Raw genomic sequence first — 18,574 nt, forward strand, 5'->3', positions numbered from 1 at the left:
AAATCTAAATGTTTTCTACATTCTTAACAATCAAGCTTATTTTTTGTCACTGATGATTGCATTAAGAACCTTTAACATTTATGGAATAGTTCAGTTGCACAAAAAGGACCTTTTATGTGTGAGTCTCTCAATATTTCTCATTGTTTTTCTAGACCAAAGATGTCCAAAGTAGGGCCCACGGGCCAAAGATGGCTTATTGTAACCTTTGATTTGGCCACCATCCCATCTGAGAGGAGATTGAGAATGATGGAGAGGGTTGGAGCGAATGTCATTTCTAATTTGACCTGACGTTTTTTGTTTGTTTGTTTTATTGTTAAGCTATAAAAAAGCGAGCTGAAATTTGTTTCAGTTGATGTTGTAAATGAATCAGATTTTTTTTAATGTACAGTAAATAATTTCATGTCCTGACAGATAGAGGACTATACAGAAGACATCTGTGAGCAAATCAAGTTAAAAAGTATTATAATTCTGTCGGCACCAATGGCGTATGTGTCGACACATGCACTCCGGTGCTCACGGCGGCCCTAGTTCAATTCCTGCCTCGAAGTCCTATGCTGATCCTTCCTCTCTCTCTGCTCCCCACAATTTTCTGTCAATGCTCTACTGTCTGATCCATTAAAGGTGAAAACCCCTAAAAATAATTATAAAAAAAGTAGTGTAATTCTGTTATAAATTAAATTGTTATTGTTTTACTGTAATAAGTTCAAAATAAAATATAACATGTGCTGTATTAATATAAAGCAATGTTTTCTAGTCATTTTTAAATATTATTACATAAATTAGGTAAATAAATATAAGTATTAAACGATTCTACACATTTTAAAAAGATTTATTTTAAAGAATTGTGCTGTGAAAATGTCAAAAGATTTTGTTGTACACTTTTTTTTTCACTGTAATTTATTCTTATTGTAATTGATGATGTCATAGAAAACCTTTAATATCCATGGAACTCTCAACGGCACAAAAGCTTTACTATAGTCTAAATATGTAAAACTGTAGATTATGGAAATTATTCAAAGTTCCTCGTACAAATAAAAAAAATGGTTCTGTAAAAAACTGTTCACTGAAAGGTGCTTTAAGGAAGCAAAACAGTATATTCTGACGTATCGCCTTGACAAATACCATTTTGGAGCCCCTTTTTTCTAAGAGTGATGGACGCTTTTCATTCCATAAATGATGCTGTACAGTGGAAAGTTCTTAAACATCCTTAAATGTTCTTAACAGTTAGAAAAACTGCTCCATAAATGGTTTTATGAACCAAAATGTTTTTTCTACATGATTAACATTAATGGTTCTATAAAGAGTCTGTAAAATCCATGGAAACTTTCCATTCCATGCGTCTTAATTGTGGAAAAATATTACATCGTTTTAAGAACTGCTCTCTGAAAGGTTCTTAGAACCAAAAATGCTATTCAATTGGCATCGCTGTGAAAAAACCCTTTTCGCAACTGTTGTAAAATGCTTCTTCTAGTTATAAAAGAGCTTTGTCAGTCAATCTGGACTCTATACGTTAGCGTGTGTGTGATGAGAGCGTTCCGCACGCGTGTTTGTGATTGAAGAATGATTGACAGCTGTGGTTGTGTGTGAAAGGGTTCCCCTTTCCTCAGGATGCCCTCACTGTCACACTGCCTTTTAGCACCTTTGTTCCCATCTTCTCTCCTGAGAGCAGGTCTCCGCAGTGACAGATGAGGCTCCGCTTGTGACAAAAGGGTTCTTGTGCTCTTGGCTGTTGCGAACAGACTCAGACACGCATACGCACATCACAGATAACCTCTATAATGCCTTACAATTCTGCACCAGTTATAAATTCAAAAATCAATTCAAATTTGACTAGATGAATGTGCTACAAACAACATGATGCAGGCCTGTTTCTAATCCACAGCAAGTGCTTTAAAGCAAAAAGCAGTGTGTTTAGCAGCAGCTGTGTTTGTATGTGTGTTTCTGAGATGTCCTTAAAGGGATAGTTCTTAAAGAAAATGAAAATTCTGCCATCATATTCTCACACTTGTTCAAATCTGATTTTGAAGAAAGCTGGTAGTTGGCACTCTTTGACCTCCATAGTCATTTTGTTTCTACATAGAAGTCAATTATCTTCAGCAACCAGCCTTCTTTGGAATATCTTTTTTTGTGTTTAACAGACGATAAAAAAACTTCTAATGGTTTGAAACCAGACGAAAGAGAATAAATGATGATTTTCATTTTGGGGTGAACTATCCCTTTAAGGAAGGAGGAAGATGAGCATCAGACTAGCAGTTGAGTGATGTCTTGTTTACACATTAGCAGGTTGAAGAAACCTCAGCTTTTCCACTCCCTCCATCGCACTCCAGAGATTTCCCCAACATCCCTGTCTGCTGCTGTTTCTCTCAAGCGTGACACTGGTTGGGTGTGTACACACACATACACACACACGGCCGAAGCTCCGCTGGTCTCCCGTTTGACCTTGACAGACTGTATGGCTTTTGAAGGGCTGGTGAGAGTCTACACTTAGTGAATCTACTCCACGGCACAATTAGTTAAAAAGAGACATTATTCCCAAAATAATAGAGCCAGTGCTGTGGAACTGAAATTGGCCATGGCCGGCAGTCTGGGAGCTTTGAGCTGCGTTTCACTTTCATGGGAATAAAACTATTAGTATGTAAATCTGTAAAGTCCCCATTATTATACTGACCCTTTTAGCTACCACTCTCATTCTGCCAATCTAGTCTCTCCTATTTCCCCACTTAGCACGGCTCGTGCCTCTCATCGAGTGCATGTCATATCATAACTCATAGAGCCCGGTTATGCATTATGCAATGCACATAAACAGCTGCATAGCTATTCTTCCTGTTGGTAATGTATGAGTGGTATGTAAATGTGCTTTCAGATGCGCACACACAAACACGCGCAGACACACTGCATCTCCCAACACCATCTAATGAGGTGATGACCAACCACTTGTTATAATTGCTTTAGACTCCTTTTAATTTTCAAGCTTATTAATCATATGTAGAGTTATTTAAAAATGCATAAATTAATCTTGGATTAAAAAGCCGATCAAAGCCTCAAAACAATTAAAGAGTAAGGTGAGATTTCCCTAGGGCTGGCAGTTTTATTTTAATGGAGTGTTCAGGTGATTATCACAGTTTGATGTGCAGGCTGTGATTAATGTAGGAACACTTAAATGAGTTTTTCTTTCCTTCAGTCTGGTAAAGGTAAGCATGATCCACATAATGACCCTCCTGATTCATCTCTTAATAACTTTCTCTTTCTCTTGCTGTCACTGTGTGATAATAATGGCTGGCTCTTTGAGCTGGCGTAGCTCTATTTAAAACATTTAAAGTGCCACAAAAATTCATAAATGACCGGTTCAGTGATATCAACTTGTCTTAACTTTATGAATAACCTCGTTCCATTCTTTGTTTCCTTTTTATTTCGGTTTTGATAACGTCAAGGATTAACTAACCTTATTAAGGAACCGGGTATTTTTGTTTTGCTTAGTCTCTGCGGTTTTAAATCCTCTAGTGGAGTCTAAGCACAGTGACCTCATGTCAAGGGAATCAAGAGTGACAAGTTCGTTTTAAAAGCCTTGTTTGTTTTGTACCTAATTTTCTAAGTTGACAAGTAAAATTACCGAAGCTGCCAGTCACAAATTGGTAGCCTCACTACATCATCAGATGACCCGACTCTGACCCTTTAGACTCAGGAGGACAGAGCAGCAAACATACTTATTTGTGCATTTATATTAATAATACCGGAACCGGTGACTAGAGTGTCCAGAATAGGGCCATTACAATTTTTTGGATCTCATTTTACTCATTATCTGATGTAATGCAATGCAACATCCATCTGACTGTAATGTTCCGTTGGTTTTTTGAGCTTCTGTGTAAATTGTGAGATTTATTCGAGATGTTTTATTATTATTTTATTGTTTATTTTATATATTTTTTGTGGAAATTGTAATTAATTCAGTTTCTTTTATTATTATGTTATCCAAATATCCTTTCTCCAATAGTAGCCCACTTATTTTGTCCTTTGATATAGGAACAGTAATTACTTTGGAAATTTAAAAAAGCAATTGTTTGTGCCTAGATGAATTTAGTACAATTTGGTACATATTTGGAACATATTTCTGGGTATATATATATATATATATATATATATATATATATATATATATATATATATATATATATATAAACACATTGCTTTGTATTAAATTCTATCATGTTTGTAATATATAATCTTGAGTAAAGAGTTCTTGAAAGAAAAAAATATTCTTAGTGCAAAGAACATTTAAATATTATAACCTTTCACTTTAACCTTTTGCGGAATAAACATGAAAAATAACCTTTGCATTTCACAAAACATTATATTAGACAAAAAGTTCTTTGTGATTTTAAAGTGACCTAAGAAGTGGGTCTTTGATCATTTAAAAATGGTTCCTCTATATGGAATAATTACAAAAAAAAAAAAACTTTTGACACCTCAATTTTTAATGGTTTGAATCGTGTTTTTTGAATTGTGTCAGTCTGTTCAAAAGATCCACTCTTCACTGACAAAGATCCAGAATTTGTCCCATACTACATGAGCTCATTTATCTTATTTTGACTGCTATTCCATAATAAATTGTGAAAATAGCCTATTGAAAATGGCTTTAAGACCAAGCCGAATCCTGTGTTGGCTATTGGTACAGAATTTGGGATGCTCAAATCCCAAATTTGGATATCCCAATTTCTGACCAAGGAAAGTTGAACATGCTGGCTAGATTGTTATTTGACTAATAAATGACAATAGGCTATATACTTTTACTTAAAAATTTGAACAGATTCCTATTTTTTCTGATGATATAATAAAAATAATAATAATAATATTGTATTTAAAAATTAAGTATTATTTTCACATTTCTATATTCTAAATGTTTAGGAAATGTTTTGGTGCATCAAAAATTGTGGGTATGATGATCATATATATAGGACAAGTTAATCCAGCTAAAAATAGTGCTTAACATGTCACTGAAATGAAGTATTTAAACCTCAAAAATTAGAAAATGAGGCAAAATAAGGGTTCACTTTATGAGAAAAAAAGAACTAGCCCTTTTCACCAAGCTACAGGCCTGGTATAGAACATAACCAATTCAAATCTACATGATAAGCAAGAGCAAAAGTAATGTCAAAAAAATAAATAAAAAAAATAGTACAATAGTTGTATTTATAATACACCCAACTTCAAAAGATTGTACATAAATGAACCCTATATGATTCGCTGACTGCTTGCCATTCACAGCCACGCCGCCTTTTCATTCGCTCATTGGTAGTGCAGCTGTCCTGCCTTTTTTTCTTTTAGTTTGTATTGTGCAGTCTGTGCTGTACAGCCTTCACTTTTCAGTCCACCTGGGTTGACACAGTGTGCCAGTCCTCATACACAACTATTACCGGGACGCCTTCATCAATGTCCAGTAATTAAAATGTCACCATTTAATTTTCTGGCCGCACCGATCCTTTTGGGGCAATCCGCGCTTAATAAAGGATCTAATCGAAATGCTATTTCGAAGTGAAACAAAAAAAGGCGTTGAAACGCGGCCCAAGTGTGGCGAGCAAACGGCGATCGATAAAAGAGAAGAGGATTGATTTGTCCCTAAAATTAAATTTATTGGGGTCATGGTTTTATGCTGATACCTCGTAGAAACAGAGCGTTTATTCCCAAGCTCTCTTCTGAGGCAAATTTTATTTAACGTTCATATTTATGTGTTTGGGCTTGTAACTTTTAAAGAAAGTTATACATTTGGTCTACTTTTATTTTAAAGATCATTAACTTGTTCAAGCGAGGTGTCTAACAGGAATGAATAGGGGTCAGTGGAACCTCCCTGACGCTTTACAACAACACAACACGGCTCCTCCAGTGTTCTTGTTTAAAGCTGTCGATATGCCAGCACGTGCAATCCAATAGCAATTAAGCTTGAAATACAGCGTTTGGACTGTTACTTTTTTCAACGTGGCAATACTACGACATTTTGATGATAATGAATAAGATAAGAAATTAATTAATTAATTAGAACGTATAGGGTATTAATTTATCAAAACGCAATGGCCTATATTTCATTTTGCTTTATATGTTTACTTATTTTGCTGCTTATTTATGCTAACCAAAATGTTAATAAACGCTTTGATCACGTTAATCGTTTATTAATGGCTAGGGTTTTGTCATCTGAAATGCAAAAATGGCTGTAGTGATGAGTTACAATCTCTGAGATTTAATGTCTTTTTTGTTTGTGTGTTTATAAAGAAATTCATAATAGCCTAATAATAATAATGATGATGATAATAATAATAATCATAATAATTGATATTATTATTATTATTTATTAATAATAATTATAATAATAATTATTATTATTATTATATATGATTGATGTTGATATAGTACAGCTTAATAGGCTATGTTGTTACATATTAATGTGTTGTTACAGCCTTTGGAGCAACCGAAAGTATTATTTTAATTTAAAATGGCCCTGCACATCTCGACAAAAGTATGTAAAGTAAGCTATGCCTGATTTTCTTTAATGTCTATACTGCGTACCGTTTTTATAAATGATAAAAGTAACTATTATAAACTATCTGCTTTTCAATATCATGGCATTTAATAATATACACTTCTCCTGTATACACAAATCTGAATTATTATAATTATTTATAATAATTACAATACAAATTATATTTATTGTTATTATCTCAAAAAAGAAAAAACAATAATTATTATTTTTATTATCATTGTTGTTATTTTAATTATTTATTATAATATAATAATTATAATAATGCAGATTTAATTAAACAACAATACCTTTATAATAATAATGATGATAATAATAATAATAATAATAATAGTAGTAGTAGTAGTAGTAGTATTAATTATTGTTATTGTCATTGTTATTTGTTGCTTTATTTATTTATTTATTTATTGTACTAACTGCAGCTTAGAATATACTTATTCTGTTTTTTTTTTTTCATCAAGATCTACTGATACATTGTTGGATGTTCTTTGTTCTAGAACGTGCTCTCTAATTTCTTAAGGATCGACAAAAGAGCTAAATTAAATATCATGTGAGGTGTCGGATTCCCGTATCTGCTCCGAATCTAAGCATGATGGGTAAGTAAAAGAAATAATGGATAACAATATGCCATTCAGCTCGCTCCCTAAATAATTTAAAAGAAGTGAATAATTACAGTCCAAAATGGTAATTATTGTTGGCGAGAAAGAAAGTCTCTTGCCTGTGAAAGTCAATAGCGCTGGGCTGGGTCGCATTACTCCAAACTCCCTCCCCAGGTCCTCCCTCCGCTATCAATATTGCAGAACGCGCTCGTTTTCACCTCGCAAAGCATTCTAGAGACTATCATGAGCAGTTTAATCTAAGTAAGGCTAAAAATAAGAAAACGTCGATAAAGTTTTCTCTTAAGTTTAATCAGGCTATACCTAATATTGCTTTACAATTATTTGTTTGTTTTATTTGATCTTCTACAGTCTGTAATTACATGTCATTTATATAATGCATTTTTAAAATTTCTAAATTCTCTTATTTTTTATTTTAAAGTCATCATTTATGTGTATCAATTTTATGTTTTTATTCACTATCGCTTCTGCATTTAATTTTACCTAAAACAAGAATCCTCTTGATATTGCGTTGTGTCTGAAACTGTCAATGCAGACACGGCTTTTAAACGGCATTTAAAGCGTAACGTCCTGAATTACGCGTACTCTCCATAAGAATGATTGCTTCTAAAAGTTAAACTAACTCGTGGGAACTTAAACACATGCGGGCAACAGCACACCCCTAACCCACACCGATCCAAATAGCCCCCGGAGACAATCATTGCTTAGTCCCCCGGCACCATGCAATTTCAATAAGAGTATAGTTTATTTTTAAACAGACACTGAATATAGATGAAAATGCTCGAGGCTGTTTCCTTTTTCTGTTTATGCGCTTTTTATTTTACGCGTTTCTTTTGATTCCCATACAATGTTATAGGGTGAATTATGCGCAATGTTATTCATTTATTCATCTAAAGCCTTTATTCTTGGTTTGAGTTAAACAAATAGAGGACATATATCATTTAAATGACAATTGTCCAGTCAGAATGATACATATGAACTACAGGCTTGTGAACACATGAAAATATTTAGGGAAGCTTTAGTAAACATTAGATTTATTCAAGTGACAATTGCATTTCTTTAGATTTAGGAAAGATTTTAGATTAGAGCATGCACCTATAAAAAATACTCACCTTTATGCTACAGACATCTGTGAAAATATTTTATGAGAGCATATTAAAAGCTTACAAAAACATACCCATTTTCCTCAGAGCGCATGCAGTAGCTCTCGTATTAAAACTGTTGTTTCACATTAAACAGACCTTTTACAAGTAGTCTACTAGGTCGACTAATCTAAAGTGTTCCTAAATGCCACGCACGCCCCCGCACACACTGGCAGACAAGCAATCACTTTCGTGTGTTAAAAGATCACGTGGTGAACTTTAAACGTCTCCAGGCCTCAATGACAGCACTGACTGTCGTCCCCATTGGTCCCGAAGGCAAATAGTTAATGTAAATATGCTGGCGCTAAGTGGGAGTGCCTCGCCATTAGTTTAGCTGTCACTTGAGCACTGTCGAATGTCTTCAGTGGTTGTGTCGTTGAGGTCTGCACTAGCATGTGGTCAAGCCTCCGCGCGCGCCTCAACACTAGTCGCGGGAGAGCCGAGTACGATGCAAGTCCACGCGCACTGATAACAGGCCGGAGAGAAAACCGCTAAACTAGCGCTTGTGGACATTTTATATCAGATCGGCGGGATTCCAATGCGTCTGATTACAAAAAGGCTCTAACAGAGGACAGAAAGAGCGCGTTTTTCCGAAGGACTCGAAGGTTTCGAAGACGCGTTTTGCTCCGCAGATTAAAGACACAAAAGGCATCTTCTCAAAAAAAGGTGAGATTTTTGATGTTTGCAGTGTTCACTTTTTAACATTTTATATGGTGGGGAAAATCTTAAAGAGCTGCGTATAGGATAAACAAATCAAACACTGCGTCTTAATACACAATTTATCCAAAAGCACACTTAACATTTATTTGTACAAATCAGATAAATACGTCTTCCAAAATATGGGCTATACATGTTTAAAAGATGTTTCAATTTGTATCGAATTCTTGACAAACAAAACACTTGTGTAAGTTTAGCTAAATTAAATTAAGATAGGAAACGGGACTATAATGTAAACACATTGTATCTTAATTGTAGTTCGTTTGGCTTTATCAACAGATCAAAAACGCAAAGCTCACCTCTAGTAATTACAATTAAAGCGGCTTAAAGCGTCTTACACCGTTATTAAGCTCTTTGGTAAGGCTCAAGGAATAATTTCCTTCTGCTCTTTCCTCGATAATCCTTGCTGTTGACACAACAATTGTTTGCCTTTTCAAAACGGTTATATGTTCAGCACGCTAAAACTTGTATTGTATTCAAACGAATAAAAAACAAACGTCCTAAAATTCGATGACAAAAAATATATAAAATTACGACCACCAACCTTGTTTATTATTATATATACAGAGATATGAAGACAAATATTTTTTATATATGAATTAATAACCTTGCATGGCGAGTTTCGAGCATCATAAATTAGATTTTTCACCGTTTAATATATATTTTATTATTATTATAGACTATGTATTATTATTATTATTATTATTATTAGCCTATTATTACATTAAATCGCATGCTATGACATGAAAAAAAATCATTTCTCTTTCTAAATTATTGTACTCAATACATTACCTAAAACTATTCTTTGCATCACTCTTTACAGATTTCCAGGAATGGAATCTATCCCAAATCAGCTGCCGGCTGGAAGAGACTCCAGCTGTTCGCCGAACTCTAAAGACTTGCAGTCTTACTCTGGCCCACCACTTAAGCCGAACCAAGTCAGTGAGACCTCTTTATACGGAATACCGATCGTTTCATTAGTCATAGACGGTCAAGAGAGACTTTGCCTAGCCCAAATATCCAACACTTTGTTGAAGAACTATAGCTATAACGAAATCCACAACCGGCGCGTGGCTCTGGGCATCACCTGTGTGCAGTGCACCCCGGTCCAGCTGGAGATCCTCAGGCGCGCGGGGGCTATGCCCATTTCCTCGAGACGCTGCGGGATGATTACAAAGCGAGAGGCCGAGAGGCTCTGCAAATCGTTCCTGGGCGCCCACAGCCCGCCGAAATTACCAGAAAATTTCGCTTTTGACGTGTCGCACGAATGCGCGTGGGGCAGCCGGGGCAATTTCATCCCTGCTAGGTACAACAGCTCGAGAGCCAAGTGTATTAAGTGTTCATTCTGCAACATGTATTTTTCTCCAAATAAGTTCATATTTCACTCTCACCGCACGCCAGAATCCAAATACACACAGCCCGACGCGGCAAACTTCAATTCTTGGAGAAGACACTTAAAACTCAGCGATAAGAACTCATCGGACGACGTGATCCACGCCTGGGAAGATGTCAAGGCCATGTTTAACGGTGGCAGCCGCAAGAGGACGCTGCCAATCGGTCGGTCTGAAAGTTCGCCTTCGCAACCACCCAGAGGTCAGACCCAAGGGGAACCGTCCGATGTGCCGCACAAAACTCTCCGCTGTGAGGATGACAGGGTGAACGTGACTATGCCGAGCAGCATCCGCAGTTACCCAGTTATCCCAGTGCCCAGTAAGAGTTTTGGGATGTTACAGAAAATACCACCACCGCTATTTCCGCATCCATACGGTTTCCCGGCGTTTGGATTGTGTCAAAAGAAGGATGACGGTGAGGTGATGGGAGAGCCAAACAAAACAAACCTGTCAGGTGTGTTTTGGCCGAGCCCTAAGGACAGTGCCTATACTTCTTTCCCCATGTTTTGGCCTACAACAGGCAGCTTGGCCATGCCAACGTACCACCATGCCCAACCTAAACCTCCATCTGACGTGTTATGCGCCAGACATAATGAGCTTGACGTGTCAGAGCAAAGTGACCGAAGCACAAGCACCCCTAAAGACAGTTTACTAGATAATGAACGGTGCTCGAGCACTCAGTCGACCCGCAACGAGGAGGATAAATCTGGGGACGAGAGCAGGTCGATAGAGGGAATTCCACCCACCTCGAGAAAAATAAGCTACATTTCTGCATTCAGGCCGGTTGTTAAAGATGTCGAGAGCATCGCAAAATTATACGGCAACAGAGGGCCGTACTCTGGCCCTCGGTCCGGCTACATGTCACCAGATTTTCTGAGTGAAAGTTCTAGTTACAGGTCAGTGTCTCCGGACGTGGACAGTGTGGATGATCCGGATGTGGATGTGGAGTCCCATAAGGCGCATGAGGATGAGGAGTGTCTGCAGCTCTCGGTGGATGACCGACGGAGTCCGCACAGTTTGACCCTAGCGCAGAGTGAAGGGGTTAAAGGGCAAGATCAAGAAAATACCCAGATGCACACCTTGAACGACCTACACTCGACGAATTCAAGCGAAACGCGGCCGTCTGATATGGAGAGCCACGGCAATAAACACACGACGCGCTTTGAAGTGAGTTATTAAATACAGAAGCACGCGTAATTTTGTTATTCTTATTAGGCGATATTAGTTTTTTTTGTACAGAATATTGATTAATATTAGTATACTGTATTTATTGTAAATGTTATTTTGGTTATTTTAAAATATAAAAAGTTTTGGCCTTATATGCATATATCTAGCCTGCATATTTATAAACAGTTTTATAAGCAGTATTATAAGCATTTTTTCATTTCTCTTCTGAAATATAGTTAAGTGAATATTTTCGATTTAATTTTAATTCAATAAAAACATTTTTGGTTTATTATTCTTAAGAGATTTGAAACGAATAAATAAAGTAAACGCATGCAATTGTCGCGTTGTCAAATCTTAGTAGGATTGAGAGAATTTGTTGTCAGTGGATAGGCTCTTCATTATGTTAGTTCTTTGAAAATGTGTAAATAGATTAAAATGAGCGAAGGTTCCATTATGTTTCTACTAATCACATCCAAATAGAAAATGTAAAGGTGGATAATTGCGGCTAATTGTCTGCTCAATTTGCAGGTCTATGCGCGTGAAAGAGACGAGCACGTGCATCAAATGAGCACGTCTTATTTTGGTTCTGCGACCACTTACCAGCGCGAAACGAGTGGTATGCCTATTTTCACATATGTGCTTTTTCATTTATATATATATTAAATGATTTAAACAAAAAGTTATTATAAATATACCGTGTTTGTAATTTAAATGTGTTTATGCTTATAGTAAAAGATGTGCATGAAGAAGAGCCTTCTTCTACAGTAGAAGAGATGGAACCCAAAAATCATCAGGATGAAAATAACATCAGCGAGGAGCGCCTGAAGGAACCAAATGATGGTATGTACAGTTTACTGACCTCCCGGTATTCAACACCAGTCTGTTGGTTTTCTTCATGCTGTATGTGTGTCAGTGTGTGCAGATGAGGAAGCAATCTGCAAGGACACTGGCAACAGGGGCTCCTTGATTGAGAAAAACATAGAGAGCATGGCCAAAGGTAACTAAGCATTATGTGCTAGAATAATTGACATTATGACTAAGTCACACATTTAGGGCATAGAAAATGACACATTGTAGAATTGTTGTTTTTGAATGCATAACAGTTTTGCTGATTGTGGTTATAAAGCTGTTGATAATTGTAACATAAGCTGCTGCTTTTATTTATTTAAACAGAGGAACTGCAGAAACAACTCGTGGAACAAGTCGAACTTAGAAAAAAGTTGGAGCGGGAGTTCCAGAATCTAAAAGGTAGGTTCATTTTTTTCTCTCTAATGTGTTCTTTGTGGTTTTGTCGTGGTATTTTCTATATATCACTTAAATATCAAGTAATTCTTTGATGTTTTTGTACATTAATGTGCTAAAAATTGGATGTTTTTTGTGTTTATTTTCAATCAGCATACATTAATAATAATATTAGACATCCTGAGGAAGAAAACGTGAGATTTTTATTAAAAATTAAACCTGGCAAAAAAAAAAAAAAAGTAAAAAGTGCTTTGTATATAATTTCTTTTTTTAATATGAATGCAAATGCATTGCAATTTTTAATGCTGATTTTTTTTTTCTTAGTAAATAACCAGATCTATACAAATTCTATATATAAGATCTATATAAATCTCACATTTAAACAAGAGGGAGTGTTGCAGGAGTAGTTGCAAATAGATTAGAAAAAGCATCCCTTTTTTTTTTTGCGATCATTTAGTTGAACGTTTTGCTTCCCATGGTACATAAGAAATGCTGGGTTCCACACAATTCCTTCTTGTTGGTCGAACACAAATTCATTTGGCTAACTTAATCGTTTCTACAGATGTAAGTGGATTAAACATAAAAAAAAACTAAGTGAAAAAATAAGAATTGTGTTGTTTCAACTCATTTTAAATAAGTAGTTTTAACAAACAGCAAAAGTCATTTTTAATTGTACACTGTAAAACAAAGTTCCACACGATTTGTGTTGGCACATGAAGAAATTAAATTAACTCATTAGGTTTTACAAACATAAACAGATTGAACAAAAACAAATAAGTGTTTCCCTAAAGAACTTAGCAAACATAATATCATATGTTAAGAACAGTATCATGCTGTCGTCTGGACTGAGCATCATTTTAAAAATATTAATCAGCAGACTGTAACTCTGAAGTACTGCAAGCAAGGATTTCAAACACAGGGAAAATAAAATAAATATCGGAAAAAATAAGAAACAACACCTTACTAAGAAATGATATAACAAAAGTTATCATTACAATACACACTATTAAAACTCTCAAGCTTCAGCTCAACGTTTCAGCTCTTTAACCTAAAATGCACATTTAATAAATGAGTCAAATAAAAACGAATTAAGCGTCTGAATATTTTTTGTCAAAACACAACATCATTTGTATGTGTATATATCTATTTGTATAATGCTAAATGTTCTTTGATATTTAATTTACTTCACGTGTTTATCCCAGACAGTTTTCAAGACCAAATGAAAAGGGAGCTTTCATACAGAGAGGAAATGGTGCAGCAGCTCCAGATTGTTCGAGGTAAGCGTTCGACTTCACACGACAGTGTTTTGATTGTATTTAATAAAACAATACAATGATCACTGGAGTTCAGAAGAGTCTTTTAGTTTTATACTAAATGTTATTAGTATGCTAAATACTAAATAGTATGCTATTAAACAAAAAAGAAAGGATGCATTCTGTATTGGTTTTTAGGAAAGTTGCATACTCAGCTTCTGAAGTGCAAACACTAGGATGACCCAAAATCCCTAAATAAACCTGTTACCAGCAAAATTATAAAGCAGGGAAAATAAGTAATGAACACGTCATGTTTTTCGTGGGAATATTATTTCAAAAGGAGCTGTTGACATAGAATTGAACCAGATTTTGGTAAAAACCCAAACAATACAAACATAAAATGAAATGACACGAGGAGAAAATACTTAACTACTGAAACGTATTTAATACTTTATATAAAAGTTTTTTTTTTTGGTGATGGCAGCTTAAAGATTCTTCTCATGTGGAGAATGAAGTTACATGCATTGCTCAGGTGTGAGTTTTTCACATGGTTCTGTGGGTCTTGCCTATCAAATCTAATCTTTAATTTGTATTTTCTATTGGATTCAAGTCAGGTGTTTGGATGGGCCATTCTACAGCTTGATTTTTTTTCTCTTAAGCATGCAAGAGTTTTCTTGCTGTGTTTCTGTTCATGGTCTTGCTAAAATTTCCAACCTGGTTCCATCTTAATCGTTCTGCTAATAGATGTTGGACTGAAGCAGCTAATATTTATCATTTACACTGACAAAGGGCAGAGGGTTGCTGAAGAATTACTGAGAGATTTCAGCTGCTGTCTGGGCTTTCACTGCCTTTCTACACCTCCATTTCTTCATGTGTTCAATACTTTTTCCTTGCGTCATTTCATTTTATTAGGCATAACTTCATTTGTGAACGAATTAGTTTACATTAAATAAACCAATTTATTCCTTTTCCTTGCATATATGGATTTTTTTGGGTGTTATCAACATCTGGTGAAAGTTTTAAGTAACAGGCACCTTTAGAATATCTGAGAAAAATGTGATGTATTCAATACTTATTTTCCCCTCTGTTCTTGATCTCTCCTGCACAGACACTTACTGAGTTGACTGAGTTAAACCATAAGAGTTCATCAGTAATTAAAAAGTTATTGATTTGTGGCAAAGGCACTGTATTATTGGGTAATCTGGTGTTTATATATTATTTAAAAGCTATATTTGAGCTACAACTATTGTCTTCTAACACTTCTTTTTCTCCCTCTCTCACTATGTTACACACACACACACACACACACACACACACACACACACACACACACACACACACACACACACACACACATTCAAATGATGCCTTCTTTTTAAACGATTCATTCACTTTTTTCCCAGAAGCTCACGACGCACTACACCATTTTTCGTGTAAGATGCTGACTCCCCGTCACTGCACTGGGACCTGCACCTTCAAACCTCCCCTTTTACCGCCTTGATGGACACCCATTCAAGACATAGGTGTTCTTTAGAAATACTGCTGTGTCAAAAAAACAAAACTTTCTTCCTCCCTCTGCAAAACACTGTCAACCTTTAGACCTGGAATAAGCAAGTGTGTACTGTAGTATTTTAGCTCTTACACTGTAATGAAGTCATTTTCATTCGCAAAGGAGTGTTTTCAGAGTCACTGTACGTATTGTATAATTTATATAAAGTTCTAGAAAATTGCATTATAAAAAAAAATGACGTCCCACTTAAATATGTTGTAGAAATCACTGGTATTAAGTGGCTATGTGCAATGCATATATTTGTTATGTATCCTGTGATACCTTTTTGTTGGTTTGTTAGTGATAGTTTAGGACATTAGATGCAACAATAATTAATGTTTTTTGTATATTTAATTTATTTCATGACCATGTTGGTTGTTTATTCCCATCTGCATATTTGTATATTATTGATGTAAAGCACTTTAAATTGGCAGCCCTAACTACTGAAATGTGGATTAAATGATCTTGTTTGAGAGTCTGTCTTTTTCATCTGTTTCCCTAACACTGAACTATTTTTGAGTGTTTGTAGTCGTTATGACGTTGATGTCAAGATTTTATTTTAGGTTTCTTAATAATTTTTTAAATATTCAGAAATTCATGGAGCTGAGGATATCAATGTTATCAGAAACGTTATTATGTGTATGCATTTCAAAGTTTCTACTGTAATTTATGTCTATATACTAAATGTATAGATTTAATGATCTTTGATTGCTTTAATTGATAGGGTAAATGCATTAATGATCATTAGATAGTCCACATTTGTCTGTTTTAACACTTTGTTTTAAAAAATCTACCTACCAGATTCCAATCTGTAATCTGTATTAGTTACTGCGTGAAATTTTATGGCGTTTACTGACAACTAAATTGAAAAGGAATATGACTGATGATTTAAACCACACTGAACTGAACTAAACTGAACTTCAACTCTGAAAACTGGACTGACACATTTTCAATTTACTAGAACCTCCATGTTAAGCTGCTTTGACACAGTCTACACTGTAAAAGCGCTATAGAAATGAGCATGAATTGAATTGAATACATTTGAATGTAAGAAGGTGGGCAGACGCATTTTTATATGTATTTCTGGTTAATTTCCCCAAAAACATTACTTTATTAAACCATTAAATATAATATAATATAATATAATATAATATAATATAATATAATATAATTAATATAATATAATATAATATAATATAATATAATATAATATAATATAAAGTTAAACAAAATGTTACAGATTAATTAATTATAAGACAATAATATTAGAAAAGTCAAAATTGTATGTTAATTACCTGTAGGTAATGTTTTTTTTCCAGTGTCATCTAAGTTTCATGATACTAAAAATAATATACAGTTGAAGGCAGAAGTATTAGCCCACCTGAATTATTAGCCCCCCTGTTTATTTTTTCCAATTTCTGTTTAACGAAGAGAAGATTTTTCAACACATTTCTGAACATAATGGTGACAGTAAATAATATTTGACTAGATATTTTTTACTATTTTTTACTTCTATACAGTTTAAAGTGACATTTAAAGGCTTAACTATGTTAGTTAGGTTAACTAAGCAGGTTAGGGTAATTAGGCAAGTTATTGTATAATGATGGTTTGTTCTGTAGACTATCGAAAAAAAAATTGCTTAAAGGAGCTTATAATTTTGACCTTAAAATGGTTTTTAAAAAAATTGAAACGACTTTTATTCTAGCGAAATAAAACAAATAACACTTTCTCCAGAAGAAAAAATATTATCAGACATCGCATGAAAATTTCCTTGCTCTGTTAAAAATCATTTTGGAAAAATTTAATAAAGAAAAGAAAAATTAAAAGGTGGGCTAATAATTCTTACTTTAAATGTATGCATATGTTTATTCATATTTTAATAATTCATTTAATTATCATGGACAGAAATAAGCCAAGACAAGTTAAATTAGTATTTAATAATCTAGCTTTGCAACAATTACTAATTTTTTTGTATGCTTGTTGGAAAATATACTGTTTACGTGGACCATTCATGCCACCTGGTGGAAAACAAACACTTGAAAGAAAAATTATAATAAAGGAGCGGAAGTATAGCCTATATTACAGTTCATCAGTTCACGCTAACTAAACAGTATGCTGTAGCATTCAAATAAGTAGTACTGTATTATACACATATAGTATGGTTCAAAACACTTTAGTATTTACTATAAATTACTGTAGCATTTTTATGTGGGCCCAGATGAATTTTTCAAAAAGTATAAGCCCAGATCTCAGCAGACTTTTAGATCTTTTTTAAAAAATACAAAATGATAAGTATTACGCTAACAATTAAAAACGTAAACAATGCAGCTAAGAAAAACTAAATGTGACGTTAGTCCTACCTGGTTTTTCGTGTTCTTGACAAAGACGAGCCAATTTCAGAAGTTAGACCTAACGTTACTCACGAATTCTTGCAGTTCATGTTGATATTTTAGTCTATAGATTGAGGTATAGCAGTACGTCGTCTTAAAGGGTCATGACCAAAACACATTTTTCGTGATGTTGTCAATCATATAGGTAGATGTCCCATGTTGCTAAAACCCGCACACACAAGTAATACATAAAAATGTGTGAACTAGCCTATAGAAAGAGAACAAAGAGCGCCTCCTTTAGGTTATGGCGTGATTGAGTTTAATCAACTGAAAACTTTAGTTCGCTAGCCTAGATCTGACTTCTCACATTGCAGAATGAATAACTTGTTTACATCGTGTCTACACTTTGATTAAACATAATACAGTTTGCGGGCTTAAAACACGTTTTGGTGGACACTGAGTATATTCTGAGTATAGAACTGACAAACTCAATCTGAGCAAACGCATTTGATTGGTCATTGTTTCCAACAGATATGCCTGTGATTGGCTACGACACTCAACACTGCGATATGTTGTAAAAAGAAACCAGAGCACACACAAAAGCAGTCGCTTTAATCGCTCCGTAACAAAATTTAGTTCA

The 18,574-nt window shown here is 34.8% G+C and overlaps 1 protein-coding gene across 12 annotated transcripts in view; it reads left to right on the forward strand.

The window, feature by feature from the left end:
- Positions 1 to 16,082, forward strand: part of skor1b (SKI family transcriptional corepressor 1b) — a 77,126-nt gene extending 61,044 nt beyond the window's left edge. For 2 of the 12 annotated variants that reach the window (XM_073929411.1, XM_073929410.1), the window contains exons 3-10: positions 7,024 to 7,122; positions 9,826 to 11,560; positions 12,089 to 12,176; positions 12,290 to 12,400; positions 12,474 to 12,557; positions 12,734 to 12,808; positions 14,005 to 14,079; positions 15,462 to 16,082. In XM_073929411.1, the coding sequence (XP_073785512.1) occupies positions 9,836 to 11,560; positions 12,089 to 12,176; positions 12,290 to 12,400; positions 12,474 to 12,557; positions 12,734 to 12,808; positions 14,005 to 14,079; positions 15,462 to 15,556 (2,253 nt within the window). In that variant the 5' untranslated portion in view covers positions 7,024 to 7,122; positions 9,826 to 9,835 and the 3' untranslated portion in view covers positions 15,557 to 16,082. Of the gene's footprint in view, positions 1 to 7,023; positions 7,123 to 8,624; positions 8,952 to 9,825; positions 11,561 to 12,088; positions 12,177 to 12,289; positions 12,401 to 12,473; positions 12,558 to 12,733; positions 12,809 to 14,004; positions 14,080 to 15,458 lie in introns of those variants that run through there. The other 10 variants (XM_068214813.2, XR_658814.5, XR_658813.5 and 7 more) reach the window with 10 other exon arrangements.
- Positions 16,083 to 18,574: the final 2,492 nt, after the last annotated feature.

The sequence above is a fragment of the Danio rerio genome, chromosome 18 (genome assembly GCF_049306965.1).
Source record: "Danio rerio strain Tuebingen ecotype United States chromosome 18, GRCz12tu, whole genome shotgun sequence".
Lineage (NCBI taxonomy): Eukaryota > Metazoa > Chordata > Actinopteri > Cypriniformes > Danionidae > Danio > Danio rerio.